Source organism: Acomys minous (genome assembly GCF_964271855.1).
Source record: "Acomys minous genome assembly, chromosome: 6".
Taxonomy (NCBI): Eukaryota; Metazoa; Chordata; class Mammalia; order Rodentia; family Muridae; genus Acomys; species Acomys minous.
In genome coordinates, this window is record NC_140487.1 from 12226156 (window position 1) to 12247714 (window position 21559).

A 21559-nucleotide genomic window follows, 5' to 3' on the forward strand; every position below is an offset into this window, starting at 1 on the left:
AGTACCACTGCATGTTAAAAAGAAAGACCGAGATTCCCGTTGAACTTCGCTTCTGCCATGCATAACTCCTCTTCCCATAGGTTCTATTAACTTCAAAGGGAGCTCCATGCATGTAAATGATTATATTTATTGGATGCGCCAACTCCTTCTTATCCTCCGGGCACAATTAGAAATATCATAGAAAATGAGTGTTAGAGACTTGGACCCATATTTGATATTCTATGGGAAATTTCCCATCGTTACAGATGTTAAAAATCCTGCCCAACAGTCCAGTTATGAATTTGTAGTATTCATCCTTTTATATCCTTGAAGGTTGTTTTCCCACACCCCAAGCCTGTGGTTTTAGAATGCTCTTCTTAAAAAAAAAAGAAAGAAAGAAAGAAAGGAAGGAAGAAAGAAAGAAAGAAAGAAAGAAAGGAATGCATTCTTTTTATATCTGAGTAAACGGTGATAGGCTCTTGGCAGATATACAACGTGGTCTAATAATACAAATTTAGACTGCACAAACCTGTCTTTTGAGGAATTATTAGTGCCTCCCTAAGAGCATTCCATAAACACAGCAACTCTGTTCCTACTTCCAGCTCACTCTGGGAAATGCTATCAAGTCATGGTCCAGGATGCTCAACTCAATATTCCATCCGCTAAACTACACTGTGATTTCAGGGTTCATTGTCAATTCAAGCATTATCACTATCCTTGTTAGACAGTGTGGTCTCTCGGGTAGGAATCTCTTGAATCAGTGAAAGCCCTTGCTGTGTACAGAGTCCTGTGCCTTTTACAGCAATGTACTGTTTATTCACTCTATATTCAGGAGTCTTACAGCTTATAATGGCAGTGTCTCTGAGACTGACTGTGACAAATAGCTTAATGTCCTTATTATGTTCTTTCAGTAAATATAACAATCATATAAATGCTACAGATACCTGGCCTCAGCAATATCATGGGTATGTACTTGTGTGTTTATAAATTCACCTAAGGGAACAAGTTAATATTCAACTGTATACTCTTTTAAAGTGTCCCATGGAGAAAATAAATGAGCTTTTCAAATTAAATATATTGAATTACTATGAGAGAATGGTAAATTACATGATGGAACTATCTGTACTGCAATGTACCCACATACAATTGACAAACTGAAAGGTACAAAGACTCTTAATAATACTTTGATAAACATCTAGTTAAAAAGATCTTTCCAACTCACCTGGACCAACATATAAAACTACACCAAAGTAATTTAAGTTCAGCTTGAATTATTTGTAGTAAATAAATAATGAGAGTCTAACTTTAGTAAATATTTATAAAGCGAAATAATCTGAAGTCTATATAGGAATCAAATTTGTAGTGAAAATATGTGTAAGTGGGTTTATTTTGAAAGGAGAAGTCCTACTCCCAGTGTCATAACCAATTAAATTCTCCAGGTAATGACCCCATTTGCATAGTGAGCGGAACTCACAAGTGGGAATTTTAATGGGTATACCACCTGAGTAGAGTAATTGAGAGTGACACAACTTGCACTAGTTTTGTGCTTACCTCACTGAAATTCTACTCAGATTATTTTGAATGTCAAGCTACAAGTCAAATTCCAAGATGACGGATTTGTTCTTTTTTAAGCACCAAGTTTGAATAAAAGAAATGCATCACATATCTTCGCTTTAAGTAATCTGTGTTTCTGCTCCCCCGCTCCTCCACTGGTTGCTTCAGTTTCTTCGGTGACTGGAATTTAATTTTATTCATTAATTTGTGAGTAATTAGATAAAAAAAAGAAATAATGCCCTCAGCAGCTAAATTGCTTTTGGATTGCAACTTAATGTACTTTTACCAGAATATATATTATACAGTTAAAATGGCATAGCAGTTTACTAAAATGTAATTGTGTAAATATGCCCAATTATTCTTTCTGGTTATCTAACAACGTTGAGTGTAATGAGTATCACAGGATATTTCACTCGTTGCTTAACCCTGATGCTAATAAAACACACTTTCTGCAGAGATGATCAGAGATGGCTTGTCACCTGAAAGTGCAACTTCTAAGATATTTTCTGTATCTCTCGGGCACTATTCATGTCCTTGAAAGAACTGTGCACTCTGATTGAGGGATCACATGATGGCCACATTAAATTATATAATAAAGAACGTTTTAAAACTCCAAGAGTCAGACACCTGATGAACTGTGCTTCTTAGATTTTGAGGGGACACTTCAAAACCTCTTTTGTTTCACTCGAAGATTGCTTTCCGTGCTGTTTGTAGGTGTTTGACACAACTCAGCCACGTCTGTAATTGGCAGAGCATCCAGCAGACAGGCTCTGTACATCTTTACACTGCAACCTACCAAGTTAAGAAATGTATTGGTTCAATATAAAACAGCAGGCTGTTTTTAGACATAGTTACTAGTGCACAAGCTTTAATATGGCTTGGTTTCATCCTATAATGAGGTCTTTTGGTTCCCTGTGCAACAGACTTTTATTCCTTTGGAAAAGGCTATGAACTATGTCAAGTGGCTCAGATGCTTTTGTCCACCCTCTTTCTTGGCTTTGGAATGTAATTCCTTTGCTTCTGCCCCTCTATGCATCAGACAGAACTTAAGAACCGTTTCACATTTTTTTTCCAAGTTAAACTTAGAATTTCTGTTTGAATTTGCTTTTTACTATTTTTTCAAAAGAATAATTATTTTCTCAACTAAATTTCACAAAGTGGGGCTGCCTGGAGGTAAGTGTCTAATTGTAGAGCTACCTTTGTCTTTGTCTTCTACAGATGTATCTTTAGCTCTAGGTGACTAAAGCATCAAAGGAAGAGTTTCCTAAAAATGATTTCTTTACAGCCTCTTCCCAAACAAGTAAGTGATTCTTGGTTTGTGTTCAGCAAATAGACTGAGGGGAACCTATTGACAGAAATGTAAATGAATATAAATTATGCACAAACAAGCCACAGAAGGAAAAATGTGAGTTAGTGCCCAATTGGAAGGCATGGAAAAATTGGCTGCTTCTGAGCTTTAGTTGTGGCCTTAGTGAATATGCTCAGTATGGTAAATACAGAATGGGACAGGTCTCTACCTGAAGGATTCTGGTTTGTAGCTGGGGTGTGGTCATGACTTTGACTGTCATCTCTTGGTTAGCTACTCATTCCATTAAAATCTGATCTTACGGGTAGTATTTTGTGTCATAGTATTTATTTATCTATTTATTTATTATTTATCTGTGTATGAGAGAGATAGGGGGCATGAGTTTACATGTGCCATGTGCATGTGGGTATCCTGGGAAGGCAGAATAAGCTGTCAGATGCCTTGGAACTGGAGTTAAAGATGGTTGGGAGTCCTCTGATGTGGGTGCTGGGTCAGATCCTTCTGAACGTGGGTCCTCTGGCAGAACAGGAAATGCTCCAGCCCAAGTCACAGATTTTAAAAGTAAAATGTGCTGTCACTGTTGACTGGGAATTTTGCAATGAGGAGATACAGGATGAATTTAGTAACCAGTGACTGTATCTGCTAAAGTAACTTCTTGTCAGGCCTGTACCGCAATGCAACCCTGTTTCCATAACTTTTTTCTGTTGGAGCATAGTCTGATGTATTATGATGCTAATTGATAAAAGGCCATCACACCTGGGTAGGGCAAATGAGATAGGTGTGGCTAAGGTTCCCAGGTTTAGAGAGACAGATGGCATGGGATTGGGGCAGGTATCACTTCCGACAATGAAATTTTACACAATAATTTTTAAATGTAATGCCCAGTTTTATAACTTGGGATACGTGTGTTTGCCATTCAGTGTCAGTATATAAAAAAATGATTTCTTTAGTTTAGTCATTTGAGATGAATTCCTTGGGTAAATAAGTGAAATCAATGTACTGACCAAGTAAAAGCAAGTGAATTGTTCATGAGGAGTAATTCCTGCCCTTGGGAGGCTGAGGAGGGGAACGGATGTGAGTTTAAAGTTACCCTGAGCTACACAGTGAGGGGTAAGTCAGCCTTGGTTATTGTATGAGATCTTATCTTAAAGAAGAAAAGAGCCAAAGGTTTTGTGGGTGGGTTGGTGCTATCCCTCCAATGAAAGTCCTGCCTGGCCACTTCAGGCTCTACGTCCCCTGTTGCTAGGAGTCTCAGCTACAGTGACCCCATAGACTTCCTGGGGCCTCCCCTATCTCAGGTCTCTGGCAAATCCCAGAGACGTCCCCCATCTCCATTCTCTCACCTGCCCCTCTCCCAGCTCTCCCTACTTCTAACTTCCAACTCCTGTTCTCTTCCCCCTCCCTTCTCCCTACCCAGGTCCCTCCCTCCATCCACCTCCGATGCCTATTTTATTTCCTTTTCTGAGTGAGGCTCAAGCATCCTCCCTTGAGTCTTCCTTGAAACTTAGCTCCCTTGGGTCTGTGGATGTGCAGGGACAAAGATGGAGCGAAGATTGAGGGAATGGCCAAGCAAGGACTGGCCCTACTTGAGATCCATCCCATGGGAGAGAGCCAACCCCAGATACTATTAAGGATACTCTGCTATGCTTGCATATAAGAGTCTAGCAGCAGCTTATGGAAACAGATGCAGAGACCCACAGCCAAATTTTAGACAGAGCTCAGGGAGTCACATGGAAGAGTTAGAGGGATGACTGAGGGAGCCAGAGGGGTCAAGGTCTCCACCTGAAGACCTACAAAGTCAACTAATATGTGCCCACAGAGAATGAACCATCAACCAAAGCGAATGTGTGGACAAGTCCTAGGCCTCCTGCACATATGTAGCAGATGTGTAGCTTGGTTTTCATGTGGATCCCCCAACAACTGAAGCAGGACGCCCTCTGACTTTGATGCCTCCTTTAGATCCCCTAACTGGGCCGCCTTGTGTAGTCTCAGTAGAAGAGGATGTGTCTAGTTCTGATATGCCAGGTCCATGGGGGACCTCTTCATTCTCTGAGGAGAAGGAGAGTGGGCAATGGGGGGAAGGGATGTGTGAGTTGGGGACTTTGAGGAGAAGAGGGGGCATCAATCAGTATGTAAAATTAATAAATATACAAAAGAAAAAAGAGGTTACCTTAAAGAAAGAGGATGAGAAAGATGTAAAGAGGGAGGGAGAGAGGGGATAGAAAAAAGAAAGGAGAAGATAAGGAAGAGAGAGGGAAGGTGGAGGTAATGAAGGAAGAACGAGTGAGAAAAAAGAAGCTCCTATTTGTCCATGCTGTGAATATTTGAAAGAACACTGTATTTTGGTATCACGGGGCAGTATGACTTGTGGACAAAATATCCCATGTATTTCTCAGTTCGTTAGTGGGAAAGAAAGACCAGGGAAATTTTTAGGAAGATACATAAAAGGGTAATGGAAATCTTCAGGTTTTAAGTTATTGTGGAAATCTTTTAAATATAAAGCAACTAATATATTAATTAGATATAAAAGGATCTTAAGGCACAATAATGACGTCATGTTTTTTTTTTAATTTTAAAATATCCAGGATAATACAGCTCCAGTTTGAAAATATGCCACGTTTAAAAAGAGACTGTCTAGCTATAAACTATAGCAATTAGTTTTGACGGCGTAAGATTCAACAAAAACACTTTACATACCAAAATTCAAAAATATGTTGAAACTGTTTTCACATTTGCCTATTTTTCTTTTGAATTATACAAGATGCCTTAAGGAATGGCTTGCCTGGGGTAGAGAGCTGAAGAAAAGTCCTCCATGGAAAAGTATGGAAATTAAATTCTGGTATTCACGACTATTCTCTATTACAGAAACATATTCCAAATGAACTAACATTTTCACTGCAAATCATAGCAGGATATATTCAAGCATCAGACAAGCCTCTTGGTTAGACAGTTTTACAGGAGAACAAGTCACATATTCTAATGATCACTAGGAGGTTTATCTATAAACCGATGCTCTTCTTCATCCTATGACAGAAGCACAAACCAACAGTGGGTATATGGAAAGAGTAATGTTCCCATTATATCTGATGTAACAAATGAAAGCTGCTGTTTAAAAGACGAAGGGAAAGGCAGCTGTACATTAGCATTGTGCTTAAAGTGTATGCACGTGTAAACTGCACTAGAAAGGAAACTCACTTGCTTTTCTTTCCTAAGAATATTTAAAGTAATAATTTAACTATAAGCTAGGCTAACTTTCAATGGAAAAAAACATTGGTGACATTCTCATTCTTCATGTTAAAAAAAAAAAAGTTCAGGTCTCCTAAAAGTCTAGGTTGGCTAAAAAGCTTTTAAAAAGGCCTTATTTCTAACAGTATGATATTCACCCGGAACTGAAAAGAACCATGAACCCAAACATACTTTTAAGACCCTACAAGAAATTATTCAGTGTAACCAAATTTCAAATCTGGAGAGAATGAACCCGAGCCCTCCCTCCCAGCTGAGCTCCCTCCATCACTATATACTCAGTCTCATCGGGAATGGATTTCTTTAAGCTTTTAGTGCCTTTGACCCCACCACATTGGCATAAGGTAAGACACAATTGCAATACTGATATCTGGTGATGGTGCTGGACAGCTGAACTCCTCCTGTAGTGGATCTAAAACTTACACACTTACAAAATACAACGAGGCTATGGCTACAAGCCAATGAAAATAAATAGATAACCCCTCCCCACCCCTGACGCCACCCCTGCATAAAGAACTAAATCTTTCAAAACATAAGCCAGCTTTGGAAAAACACCAGATCAGAATACTGGGACTTTTTAATCTTGGGGGAAAAAAGCTCATTTAAATGAAAGTTGTTAAAAAGTGTTCTACATTTTTTTTTTTGGTAAAATATAGTTATGTTAACAAGGTATTATGTTTTCATTAAAATTTATAACACTTAAATTATGTGTAGAAAAGTGCATATTTGCATTAGTTTAGACTTTATAGTTCTAAGAAAGCTGTGTTGCTGCAATGTGCAAATGGAGGCACATTCTTTCCACTTGTTCAGAGCACAGACAGTTTAGGCCGTCCACCCAAAACTTTCCGCTAAATTTAAGTAGCTCACCCTAAGGCATCCACAGTGTGACACATCCTCCTGCAAGCCTTCTTCAATAACCTGTCATTCGCTTGTGTTTGTTGCTACGGCCTCTGTCCTTTACAGTCCTGATGTCATGACTGTGCTCGCTCTTTGCAGCTCCCTTCCCATCTTCCTCCTCCATTACACTGAATGTTGCACTAGGTGAGGGCAGTGCAATCTTCCTCAGCATGCTCCTCAGAGCAGGAGAAGGTGGGAAGCACAGAGGAGAGTTACACGGAGTGTCCACATCTGTTTACAGCACTGCCCAATGCTCAGGCTTACTTAGAATTAAAATAATGTTCATTTAACCCCTAGCAGATAAACATCAGACATAGTGATCTGGCTTAAATACATACTGAGCAAGGTTGTATTTAGAGCAAAGAGTTCATGAGAATGGTTAGGAGAGACACACGTCAACAGAAAGAAGGCATCTAACATTTTAGGGTATGTGTGTGTTACAAAGTCTTCCAATTATTATCATCCACGAAGAAGTTGAAAAACCAGTTAGTTAAAACTTCACATATTAAACCACATAGATCTGATGAAAGAGGAAGAATTTCAGAGATTACTTAAAAATCATGAGTTAAACAGTGCAAATACTGACTTGCTTCATGAGAATCTTACCATGTGCTTTTCTTTCCCCTACAAGAAATATTGTAAAATTGTCTCCAGTTTTCATACAAACAAAAGATGAATCTTTATGAAGGAAAACAGATGCCACAGCACTCCATACAGATTTCTAAACAGTCTGAGGATTCACAACAGGCATCCATGATGCCACAGTCCATGTCGCAAGGGCAGTTGCAGTCATCGCCCATCTCGTCCCCACAGCAGCAGCAGCAGGCTTCAGAGGTGCAGATGCCACAGGAAGCTTGTCCCAGGACAATGTTGCAGAGGGTCAGGAATTCACAGAACAAGCATGCCAGGATACAGTGGACACAACAGTCTTCATTTGTCGGCCAGAGGGAACCATGGAGTGAGAGAAAAATTGACACAAAAGAGACATGTTATCCAGAGGAGACAGGGTAAAAACTGGTCCAAGTTATAATTCAAAGGATACCCAGCCCTACACATGTGTCGTTGACTGTGTGCTAAGTGTATAACAAGGAGCTCAAGTTAAACTCCAGACGAGTGGCCTGGAAACCTGAGCTGTGATTGTGCACATGTGACTCTGGCTCACTTTGTCACGGATCTCCATCCCAGGTATCACTTTTCTGCATATCTTACAACCGCCTACTCTCAGCAACACTGCTGAAATAAATTAACTAAATAGAAAGTTTATTGTTCCACACATACATTTCAAAGAAAGAAAAATAGGAAATATTAGACACATTATTAACCATCAATTCAATACTTAAGCATCCATTAAACCATGAACCACAGGGGTTTTTGTTTTGTTTTTTTGTTTGTTTGTTTGTTTGTTTTTGCTTTTGTTCTTGGTTAGTTTTTATTTTTTTAAAAAACATTTAAAGACAAACGGCGAGACTCTAGTTGGGTCCAAGTATAATTACTAGTTTTACTTACTTTTAACAAAAGGAATAGAAAACACTAAGAATGACAAAGGGGCTTTACCTCTTCCTGACGGTAGCAAGGTACTTCAATCTTTACCACTTCTTGATGCCTTCCTAAGTAACACTTAGCATATTTCACAAACTGACAGAAAAAAAAATGCAAACAGCCTTCTAATATATACACACATACATATATGTACATATACACACATACATGTGTATGTATATCTATTTTGGGGTTTTTTTTGTTTTTTTGTTTCTGAGATAGGGTTTCTCTGTGTAGCCTTGGCTGTCCTGGAGTCACTTTGTAGGCCAGGTTGGCCTTGAACTCACCATGATCCACCTGCCCCTGCCTCCCAAGTGCTGGGATTAAAGGTGTGTGCCACCACGTGCGGCTTCTAATATATTTTCTATAAATGCTACAAAAATCTTTTTTTTTTAAAAAAAAATTGGGACAAATGAGAGGATTAACTGGTGAAAATATTTATTAATTTATTTGTTTGTTTGTTTTCTTGAAATACTTATTTATTAATTCTTTACCACATGTAATAGAACAATATAACTAAAGTTTGAGGCTTGTGCCAACATCAGGATATTTATGCTTCTTACAGTATACATTTTGGCTTATTTTTGGAAGTTTTTGGTTTCATTTATTAGTCTGTTTACATATTTTGTTCAATGTACATTGTACTGCACTGGGGATCAAACCCATAACCTCATGATTGCTGGGCAAGTGCTCTGCCATTGAGCTACACTACCAACCTTCAATAGAATTTCAGCAAATGATGTGAAAACCAAAGGATAAAGGGAGTCACCAGACAAGAGCATGATTGTTTCATGGCTAGCCTTGCTGTGATAGAGAGAGCACTCCTCGCTCTGCCATGCTGTTCTTCTGCAAGGACAAAGCTATCCTGTCACCACTGATACAGCATTTCTGGGGAGGAGAAGCAACCAGGCACCTTTCACCTCCACAAACCTGTAACTAGCCCTCGCATCGTCAGCCTCCCAGCTCCCGGAACATGCCAGTTTTTCTGCAGCAGAGAATTTGGTGGGCAGCTGAAATAAAGGTTGAAACCCAAAGTCCTTTTTCCATACACTGAATACCATGAAGGGAAAGGGGTTGGAACAGTCAGAGGACAAACTCCAGAGCTGTCTGTGGCACTAAAGACTAACAGCATCTCTTTCCTTTTGAAAGTGGCAAAGCCACTCTCCCATACAATGCTCATCCAGAAACTTAAAAAGGGATGTTTTCCTTGAGATTTTAGACTTTAGTGTTGCAAAGAGCTTAGGTCTCGCCATGTTCCCTAATATGTTGACATTTGGTAGTATCCAAATATTTCAAACAATCTTTCTTTCTTTTCTTTTTCTTCTTCTTCTTTTTTTTTTTTTTTTTTTTTTTTTTTGGTTACAAAAACATTTAAAGAAAAACAGTGAGTCAATGTGAGTGTCTAGACTATGTGAGTCTGAAGCCCATGGCCTTACAAAGCTCCTGATTTATAGAGCATCTTTGGGTGAGTTCCTCTGCCAGTTCATCCCAGGTTCCACCTGATATTTCTTTGTTCATTTGAGATTTTTCTGGATGATATTGTCATAGTGATTTGTAAAATATGTGAAAAGTTGTAGAGAACTACCTTATCATTAAGAAAATAGTGTCGAGGGCTCCATGTCATGGTGAATGCTGACAGTCCCACCATCCATGGTGGAGGGGGGTCATGAGTGAAAGGCCACTCTGTGCTACATAGTGAGAAACTGATTCAAAAATTAACATAGTGCTTAATTGGTAGCATTTCATCCCTATCTAATGAATCTTTAAACAATTACCCACAGTGACCAATCTCAATAACATTTCACTAAGAACTTAATTTCTATTCTATTATGTTTAAATTTCAAGAATGCAAAAGAAAATTTATAAGCAATATACATTTACTGAGTATTCCTAAATAGTAAAACACTGATTAAGCATACAGATTCCTTACATATGAATCATAAAATATGCTACACGTAGAACTACTCATGTGTGATAAGTCTATCGAAATAAAGAGGGAAAGAATGTTTGTCCCACTGAAAAATATAACTAGAGAGTTAGGCCAAAGATGGTGGTGTGCTGGCCTGTAATGCTAGCATTGTGGAGACTGAGGTAAGTGGGTGGCAATGAGTTCCAGGCCAGCACAGGCTTCATGGGGAGACCCATTCTTAACTAGATGGCAAAATGAAAAAAGAAAAAATAGTGGGGCTGCAATACTATTTGTCCTCTCTCTATCGGAAAGGAAGTCACTCTGCATGCAGTCTAGCGAGCGGCACCTTTCCTCGGAGGGCCTGAGATCTACCCCCCTTGACTCAAACGGCTCATTTTCTCTGCAGCGCAGCATCTTCACTGATGAGCACACCAGATCTGATTTACCCTCACTAATCTGTAAATATTCTGGCTGCTTCTGTAGCTCTGCCTGACTAAACATGGTTTTTGGAGAAAACTTCCCTCAGAACACACACACACTAAGTAAGTAGCTGTATGACATTGGGGTTGTGGGATTGTGCTTGCTTAATATTACTTGGAAATGGAATTGAAAACTTTTTCTCTAAAGCAACTGCTCCACCTGTTTCTTTCGACTAACAAAGCAAGAGATCTCCCACATTTTCATCAGTTGCTGCAATTGTCCTACCTTACCATATGACAAGTGGTTTGAGTCCCCCCCAAAAGAGGTTTACTTTGCTTTTCCAAATGGGGACTGTTTTCATTTCTGTTGGCTAATCAAGCTTCCTCTCCAATGAAGTGTGCTTTCAGTGGGTTTGTGCTGTTTCCCACTCTTGCCCTTTCCCTCATTGGTTAGTGTACATGTTTTGTCTTACACATTCGGACAAGCCCACTGTGAAGTGAGATTGGTCTCCTAGTGTGCGACATACCTTGGTTAAAATATGAGGACAGAACGGAAAGCTGATCTAATCTTTATACTCTGACACTTTGAGGTTGTGTGGACAAAGGACAACCAAACCTCAAAGCAGCTGGAGATACAGGATGATATGGTCAAGGCAGTGAAGGGCATCAGAGGAAGGGAGAAAACAAAGACCGGCAGGAGAACAGGCATCATTACCACCACTTGGTAGAAGAAGAATGAGCTGGCAAGTCAGTAAGTTGTAGTGTCTGAAGAGGTGACAGTAAAGGAGAACCTTCAAGTCACACTGAGTTGGAGGACAAAAAAACTGGCAGCAGCCACAGTGTTGAAACTGATGTCAGACAGTGGGCATCCTAGAGATGATGCCTCACTTAAAGAAATGAATCTGCAAATCCAAAATATAGAAATACATGTCCACTTATATAGGCAAGCACTGACAGAGACAAACACCTTAGAAGAGGAAGTCCTTTACAGGAAAATTAAAGTTCACAAAACCTCACCATCATGGGAAAGAAATGGGTCCTACACAGTTTACTACAGACATTGGAACCAAAAAGAAAAATAAATAAATAAAACAAAAAAAACCTCTAAAATCAAAATATCACCAAGCACTTTGGATCCCTCTAAAACACAAAGAAAGAAAACTGGTCTTTAAACAAAGAAGCCACAGACCCAAACTGTAACGATTACAGTGACATCATATAAGCCACCAACACAAACACACTCATTTTCTATTCTCCACGGATCCCTAATTCTACCACGTCAGTTACACAGGTGTATTTATTACTTGCCAAAACAGTGTTCTTTTTTGTTGTTGTTTAGTTTTGTTTTTTCAGAATTATGACTCAGCAGAATGCAAAAGCTCACCTAGAGGGAGCACAAGTCAGTAACAGATTTTCTGTTTACCACTCACTGCTTAGAGGAGTCAGAGGCCACAAAGGACTTTAAGGTGGTGGGGATTTGTGAAGTAGAAACGGATTGTAAGAATTATCATGGCAGTGTGGTAGAGCATGCCAGCAGGCACCACACTTGGGAGGCAGAGGCAGAAAGGTCAGGATTTCCAGAGCTGCCTTGGCTTTAAGAAAACAATGCCTTAAAACAACCAACAAAATCAAGAGCAAAAGAGGAAGGAAGTGTCAGGCAAGGTAGCATGCAGTATAATGCCAAGATAGGAGCATCATGAATTTGAGGCCAGGCTGGCCTATATAGAGAGGCTCCAGTTAAAAACAAACAAAGCAAAGCAAAAGAAAACAAATAAGAACCAAGATAAACACATCTAATTCAGGAAGAAGGGTAGAGAAACAAAGTTTGAAAAAGAAGTTTTCTGCCTGTATGTGGTTCACTGTCAAAAAAAAAATTCCTTTTCCCTCTGTCCTTGAGGTTTTCAGTTTTTATGGGTTTTATTTAGTCATGATTCACAAGTTTTTGCCAAAACGGTTTAACCTTTAAGAAGCCAACTGGGTTCTGGGAAGGATGCCTATGCTAAACTGGGCCAAGCAAGAATTGTGCAATCCAGGGTACCAAGAGGAGGCCTCAGCCCAAGACTGACAGCTACTGTAACGTTAGCAAAAACAAAGGAAAAGCCGCTGCCAAGGAGCCCAAAAGAAAGCATAAAAAGAGTTCTTTAGCAGAACTTTTGACTGAAAAACACCAGCAAATAAAACAAAAACACACTGTTATGAATTACTGCTGTCACAGTCCCAAGCCAAGGTCACCACTGTGCTGTTGGCCATCGGCAGGGCTTCCAGGCCCACACCACCCCTAAAGTACCAACCAAAACCGGAAACAGTGGTTCAGATACTGGGGGAGATTGTTTGCCACTGAGCTCCAGAGCTCTGTTTTGTTGAAGAGCCAGTTTATAATGAAAGTGTCCTAGACTGATTGATCTGATCAGTATGTGGCCAAGTACACTAGGAAGCATTGATTATCAGGGAGCCAGTTCTTCAGAGCAAAGACTTGATCAAGAGCCACCAAAACAAAAAACAAAAAACAAAAAACAAAAAAACCCACCAATTTGGGTGATAAACTCAGGTCTACTATAGATAACTTTTTTTCTTTCTTTCACTTCTTCCTCCTAAGATGTGGTATGACAGGTACTCTTAATTTCCTGGAACGAAGACAGCAGAGAGAGGAAGTGGAATGCAGGAACTGGCAGAAAGCAGAGAATTCTCAGAATCACCCACAACCCATTTTTTGAGTGAAGGAAGAGTCTTATGTGTCTTATCTTGACTAATCTGTAATAAAGTTTCCTACAACGACTTAAAGTGCTTGAGAATACTTTCCTTTCTGCATAGCTAACATGCAAACGAGATGCTGAGAAGCAAAAAGGTACATTAGCACTTGGCAAGCCAAAGGAAGCAATGCTGCCTCAGAGCTTGCAGAATGATACACCATTAGTGATTGAACAAAACAACAACAACAAAACAACAACAACAAACAACTGCTTGGAGATCAGGCCTGACTCTAGTTTCACTATCCAAGGTGAAGAGTACCCAGAAATATTTGCCCATCTATCTGCCAAGTGGTGGTGCAAACTACACAGAGGGAGGGCCCGCCTAGATGAGGGCATTTCTGTCTCCAATATTCCATCACTGCTCCAAGAAATTGCATCATCGTGTTTGTTGTTTCTTAACAGAGCATGGAAAAGCAGGCTGGAGGTAGGTTTGAATTATCCCAAGTCACAGCCATAATGGAGAAGTGTCTAGCCTTTGGGAAAAAAAAATCCAGCTGCAGGGCAGTGACATAAGCATCTCTGGGGAGTTCTGCTTTTCAAGTGTGTATGGTGTGCGTGGGTGGGGCATTGTCACAAATTCTGCACAGTAGCTCAGCTGCAAGCAAAAGCCTGACTCAAGACAGGGGCTGCGCAGCATTCCTGGGCCCTAGCCTAGATTGACCACCTGCCTGAGCAAATAGGCCTGGAGTGCACCGCCTACACAGAGGCCTCTGGCACATGGCAGTCCCTAGGGCTCTGGGCCATGGCTAGAAAACAGAGGCAACATTTTCCTAATGGAGAGGAAAGTGAGCTAGGTCAGGAGGATTTTAAAAAGAACGCTAGAGAAGAGTTATACTTTCCATGTAGGGCTGACTTTGGGGAAATAAACAATTGCCTTTACTATCTTCCTCCTCAACAAATTCAAAAGAATATTAGAGGAAAACCCCTGTGTCCTCCTGCACTCCACCGAGGGACTCTCCAATAGCTTCCCTACCCCACATCCAAATCCCGGAATCCACCTGGTCTAACGGAAAGGTTACTGAAGGTTACAGGCAGATAGCCTGGCTCTTTATTTCTTTTTTTTCTCTCTGTTCTTTATTCTGTTGCCAGCATTATCCACAGCTAACACATACAGTCTCTGAGATTTGATCCAGAACTCGGTCTCAACTACAGCACTAGTTCAAGAAGTCTGTTTAAAGAGTTGTTTTATAGTCTAGGAAGATAACATTCACATCAGAGTAATTATTGTTTCATAGAAGTTTAACACAGAACTCTGAAGAGGGAATGGAGCTTTGGGTATTAGATATGTCTTTACAAATTTGTAACATATGACATGTATGCAAGTGGAGGCTCTTTTTTTTTTTTTCCACAGTGTGCACAGAAGTCAGAGGACAACTTACTGCAAGCATTCTCTCCCTTTTGTCATATGTGTCCTTGGGGATTATAGTTAGGTGACCAGGCTTAGAGGCCACCTACCTGTACTTTCTGAGCCATCTTGTTGCCTCAGAAGCACTAGTCTAACACATTTTACATGGAAAGTCAGGTCAGTATCTGAGTTGAGAGTGGCTAAAATATTAGTGATACGAATCATTCATATTTAAGATCACAAATTGGATAGAATGTTACCGTCTTCAAGGTTGTGATGAACACTAAACAATTACAGAATTAAGAGGTGTCACTTGCTAAGGATTAGAAGTGTGCTGCTGCTGGTAGTGATGGTGATGGTGGTGATGTTTGTAGTGATGGTGGTGGTGATGGTGGTGATGTTTGTAGTGATGGTGGTGGTGGTTGTGGTGACGGCTGTAGTGATGGTAGTATTGGTGGTGCCGCTGGTGGTGGTGGTGCTGGTTGTAGTGATGATGGTGGTGGTGGTGGTGGTGATGGTTGTATTGATGGTGTTGATGGTGGTGGCAGTGGTAGTGGTGATTCTTGTAGTGATGGTAGTGGTGGGGGTAGTAGTGGTGATTCTTGTAGTGATGGTAGTGGTGGGGGTAGTAGTGGTGATGTTGTAGTGATGGTAGTGATGTTTGTAGTGATGGTGGTGGTGGTTGTAGTGATGGTTGTAGTGGCTGTGGTGATGGTTGTAGTGATGGTGGTGATGGTGGTGGCAGTGGTGGCGGTAGTGGAGTTGGTGGTGCTGCTTCTGCTGCTGACGGTGATTGTAGTAGTGGTGGTGGTGCCAGAATATGATTCCAGGAGGACTATAACTCTCCTTCTATGTTCAGCCAGCTTCCATAGAACACCAACATGGGGTTATTAGCCTCAAAACAAAGAAGGCTTGGGAAAAACTCCACTCAGATACAGAAGAGGAGAAAGCACCAAAAAGTTACTCTAATTCTAAGAGACAGACACCACAGAGGAGTAAAACTGAAACGTAGAAAAAAAATTAGTAATCTGTGTCTGGCAACAGCAGGAGATCTAAAAATAATACTCTAGTTTTCCAGACTTCAATCATTATCTGTTTTCTTCAGAAGCCAGAAAGCAGGGGGAAAGGGGGGTAATATTATGTTTTACTTGAATGGATTCAGTGCTATTTTTTAAGTTGCCCAGTTGAAATATATCTAATGTAAGGTTAAGTATAATTTGTGAAAAGTAAAATCTCTAACACTTTATTTAGTCACAAAAAGCATTTTGAAGGCTGGCTATAAGGCTCAGAGGGAAGGTCACGGTCCTTGCCACCATGGGGGCTGGCCTAAGTTTGATTCCCAGGGCTAAACTGATTCTCATAAATTATCATCTATCCTCATCTCAGTGTCATCACAAGTATGAACACATGTGCGTGTGCACATGTATGTACACATGTAAATAAACGCAATCATACCCACATAAAAAAATAAATAAGTGAATAAATGAATAAAAAGTAAATGTAGTATTTATTTGAAACACATTGCTTTGCTTGGAAGAACAATATCCAACAGTGTGTTCAAGTTGGTAATAATGTCTTTTATGGATGGGACAAAGCAAATGAAAGTAAGTCCGCTAGTTTTAATGAAAATATGTATTTGAATGAAAATGACACAAAAGTTCTTTCCAGATGCTTAGTTTAACATTTTCCCAAATTTTATTTTCCAAACTGCATTTATTTCACAGCTAAAAAAAATTTGGCTTGCCTCTTGTTACTTACGTCTTTGGCTTACGAATTGTGCGAGGCATATTTTGAAAGAAATGGTTTTTGTTTGTTTGTTTGTTTTAACGGCAAAAGGCCCTCAATTATGTGTCTACTAAACTGTAACTATGAAGTGATGATGATGATGATAGTAAGTAAATTAACACAGTAGGCAGTCACTGAAAGTAGTCGATTACAGAGACCCATAGAGTTGGGGTTACCTAAATCCAAAGTCCCTGTGGCATAGTGAAGGGCACAAACAGGACAAGAGAAGACTTTGAGTCACTTAGGCTAAGAATGTCACAGGACAGAGATCATGCACACTTCACTGGACACTAGACTTGCCAGGGCTCAGCAGGAATATGAAGGGCCCCTTTGCTGTCCAAACTGCATAAAAGTCCCACATGAAGCTGTTTCTGTAGCTAGGCCTTCCCCTGCAGAGGCGGGACAGCATGTCCAGCGGGAGGCAGGATGTCCTACAGGCAGGAGATGTCTGGTCTAGGGTAGGCCCAGGATGCACTCCCTAGCTGTGACAGAAAGGACAGGCTCCAACCAAAGAGTCACAGCAGTCTAACACACACACCAGGCAAGATGAAGAGACAGGCAGGGAGAGGAGCTACCACAGACAGGACACCAAAGCACAAAGTCAAAGCTGTGCACAGGAGGTAAATCCTATTATTTATGGAATTAATTTGTGAATCAAGGATGGTTGTGAGTCTTTCCCCATCGCCCCTTCTCAGCCTGTGTCATCAATTAACGTAACACAGTTTTTTCCCCCCCAAAGGCCTTATCCCAAGCCTCAGATGAACAAGACAGCAGGACACTAAAATTATAAGGTATACCTACCACCACTTGAATTTAGTACTCCAGCAGTCTTGAAGCTAAAACAACCTACTGACGTGTTTACGAGTGACCTAAATGCGACAGCAGTGGGACCTGGCCTCCTAAACAAGACGTTCTGTAGGCATGTTGATTACTTTAAATTGTGGTAGAGAAAAATAAAAGCCCTCTCAGTGAGCCACTTCACAGCCCCTCCGCACTTCATCCTCGCCACCCCCCACCTCAGTCGCAGCTCATTACCTCTGCTGCTGCCATTCCCACTACAAAAGGAAAGGCTGTGAAAGTTTCCAGGTGGTGAAGGCTGTTTGTGTTTGTTTGAACAAGGGCTGTTAGCACAACAGGGGAAAACATACTTGGGGGCACACAGACAAAAGGACTCCAGCCGAGGAGAGGAGGAATCATCCTTGTGTCCTCACCAAGTGGCACAGTTGAGAAATGTCATGTTACTTAGGAGGACTGTGATGCTAGGTGCCTTAAACTGGCTTTCCAGTCTGGCTTGCCCACTAATGGATGGATTAAGAAATCTTGAGCGAGTCATTTTTCTCTGTGTTGGTAAGCATACAGCAGAGGGGTAATAACTGCCAACACTTTTTTAACCACTAAAATCCCAGCACCGTGTATTCTGCTGTCTGTAAGAATAGAGTTTTACATCTAGCTTAGGGTCTTCTCTTGGCCTTTTAGAGTCATTATTATGTTTATTGTACTGTTCTTTTCTCCTTTCAGAAAGGATTTATTTTCATTTATGGGTGGAAGGAAGACTATGCCACAAGTGTGCAGGTACCCAAGAAGTCTAAATGAATGCCAAATCAGAGCTGTAGGTGGAGGGCGGCTGCCAGGTGTGGGTGCTGAGAACTAAACCAGGTTCTCTGGAAGAGCAGCAAGTGTTCTTAACCTCTGACTATATCTCCATCAAGTCCACAATATTGTATGCGAGTGTGTGTGTGTGTGTGTGTGTGTGTGTGTGTGTGCACACGCGCACGCATGTGCACAAATGTGTGACTGTGGGTACCCGTACCCAAGAGTGAATACAGAACCAGAGTGGGGCATCAGCTGTCTTGTTATATCACTACACTTTATCTCCTCAAGATAGTGACTCTCTCTGAACTTAGAGCTCAGAGTTTTTGAGCTGGTCTGGCTGGTCAGAGAGCACTGGCGAGTCTCTTATCTCCACTCCTAAAGTGCTGTTGGTGCTACAGGTGTGTGTAGTCCATGCTCAGCTTTTACATGGGTGCTAGTGGTCCAAACTCAAGTCTGATGTTTGTTCAGCAAGCCCTGATCCTTGTCCCAAGACTGTGACTTCTTAATCTCTGTTCTGACCTTTACTGAAATAGTTAAAGTACAATGGAAAACTAATTAATGCTGAAAAAAGCCGACTAAAATTTAGCTAAGCCCGAGGACTGGATATTTGTAATGTACATGAACCATGAAGTACCAGTCTTCAGGCAGAGGATGTAGGCTTTGTAAAATCATTGGGCAATGGTCAATAAGCAAACTATATTCTCTTGCCCACAGACTTACAAGTCAGGTGGTACTAGACAAAGAAGACTTTTGAAACTGGCAAGATAATAGGAAATTGGGGGGGAGGGACTGAATGACAAAATACTGTTGTCATTCTTTCTCAGCAGAGGAAGCCAGGGACAAAGCCTTGGTGGTTAAATTCAACCAAACTTACTGAGCACTGGCTTACGAGACAGACACTGCTCCTAGTACATGGACAAATCCCATGAAAATGACATCCAAGAGAGTACAGTGGCAATATTCTCTGACAACTGTTATGGTTCCGATCGAGCCACGGTGCTAGGGGAATACTGATGAAGCAGGCTGCCACGACGCAGATGCACTGTGCTTCTTGCTGTCCAGGCACTGCTCGGAGTAGTTTACAAAATATATCTTCATTAAACACGAGATGGAAGAAGATAGACATCATGATTATCCGTAAAAGAGAAATGAATAGACGAGTAACTGTCCACTCAGATTTGTAAGGTAGAGCTGTGAAGGATGGGAGCAAAGGGGCTGATGGAGAATGCCGGAGGGACACACGAGCTTTGCCCTGAAGAAGAACATGCTAAAAGGGACAAAAACTGGCAAAGAGTGTTCCACCCAGAGGGAAAGTCACGCAAAGGAAGGCAGCAAGAATGTGGTGTGTGTTTGTTTGTTTTAGGTAATATGATGAATCAGTTTTGTTGGTGATTGATTAACCGGGAAGAAGCCCTTCAATTTTCTATGTCAGAAGCAAGGATGCACAGAAGACATGCACTTACAATCACAGGATCTGTGGGCTCAAACAGGTGACCATAAAGAGACAGAAGGCCTTGGAGTGATAGAAGTCGACATGACACTGGTTGAAGAAGCAATGACTTGTCACTTCCTGGCCTGTAGGGCCATTTACCAATGAAGAGATGTAGATTTAGTAAAATAGATTTTGAGTAATGACAGGGCATCAATAGGAGACATGTTAAGATACTCAAATGGGGGTCCTTAAGAGGAGCTGATGATGCTGGTCAGAAGCCCAGGGAGGAGGGAAATCTGCAGCGAGTGGAGGGTGAATGGTATTGTGCAGTTTCCCTGGGGAAAAGTACAGGGCAACAAGAGCAGATAGAGACAGCAAAGTGAGGAGAGAAGGGAGGAGCTGAGTTAGCGGGGAGAGGAAGTGCTGTGGAGTGCTCTCCTTTTACTATGGCACGGCTATTGATGTCGTGAAATGAAAACAAGCTGTAATTATCTAGGTAAAACCCTCACACAATTGGGCTCGCTAACATTCCCTTGTGGAGAGAAGGTTTATGAGGCAGTTCTAGTAGGGCCATAAGCAGTTAATATTTCAGAGGGGGTTCTTCCTCTATGTAGCCACCTATAAGTTACCCCAAATTCTGAGTACTGTTCCTTTAAGCATCCCCAGTGACACTTAACTGTTCACCCAGGCAACTAGAGTTGAATCATTCCTTTGATCTGTCATGGTGCTCTATCTGGAATGAATAGGTATCTGTTCAAGTCTCGCCAGGAAAACTCACACACAATAGGAGTTAACAAAGAACAAAAATGTGGGGAAGGGAGGTACCACTAAAGGAAGAGAAAGAAAAAAAGTTTGAAGGGATATGTCAGGTACTCTGGCCTGAGAAATTCCAGGGATATGGTGGGGATGTGGGAGAACAGCTGAGAGAGAAGGAGGGACTGAAAGGGCTCCCCCTAGGGAACCAGAACTGAGATGCAAGAGAATGAGCAACCTAGGAAAGATCATAAACACACACACACACACATACAAACACAAACACATACATGTACACACAGCACACATGATCACATGTATACACATACACACAGAAAACACGCGCTCACATGCAGGCATACACATAACACCCAATACACACTCACATGCACGCATGCTCACATACATGCTCACATATGGCACATGCATGCACAGTCACATGCAATGCACATACACATGCTCACATGCATATGCACACACACACACAGAGGCCCATATGCATGCACACATAGATTCACATGCACGCATACACTGATAAATATAATAAACACACACACACACACACACACACACACACACACACACACACACACACACGTTTCTCGGCAGGAACTCATCTATGGTCACTATCCCCCGGAAGAGTTCAGATGGAACCAGGAATGGCTTCTCCCGTAGTGTCTGAAAACAGAAGTAACAGGTTGAAGCTTAGGATTAGGTCAGCCTGAAGAGAGTAGCGGGGAGAGAGACCTTGAGGAATAACTGGTGGCCTTTTCTGTCTTTGCAGAGTGGCAGAATGAGAGCACCAATGTGTAAAATACAGACGGGGCAGGTCTGCTTGTCTTCCCAGGTCATCATCATGTTAGGAATACAATTCCACAGAACAAGTACTCGAAAATGTGTTAGCTGAGGCTGGGGTGCACACACTCTGCTGAGAGGCTCAAAGAATCCGCTTAAAGCCAAGAGTGCATGAGGGTAATGGGAACAATTTTAAGGCCATCAAGATTTCTCCACTAGTGTTACTCCCTGGAATAGAAGTTGTTGAGAATAGGATATGG

The 21559-nt window shown here is 41.2% G+C and overlaps 1 protein-coding gene across 1 annotated transcript in view; it reads right to left on the reverse strand.

The window, feature by feature from the left end:
- Positions 1-5387: 5387 nt before the first annotated feature.
- MDFIC (MyoD family inhibitor domain containing) overlaps positions 5388-21559 on the reverse strand; it is an 81699-nt gene continuing 65527 nt past the window's right edge. The window contains exon 5 of the mRNA XM_084784950.1: positions 5388-7907. Within this exon, the coding sequence (XP_084641076.1) occupies positions 7660-7907 (248 nt within the window). The 3' untranslated portion in view covers positions 5388-7659. The remainder of the gene's footprint in view (positions 7908-21559) is intronic.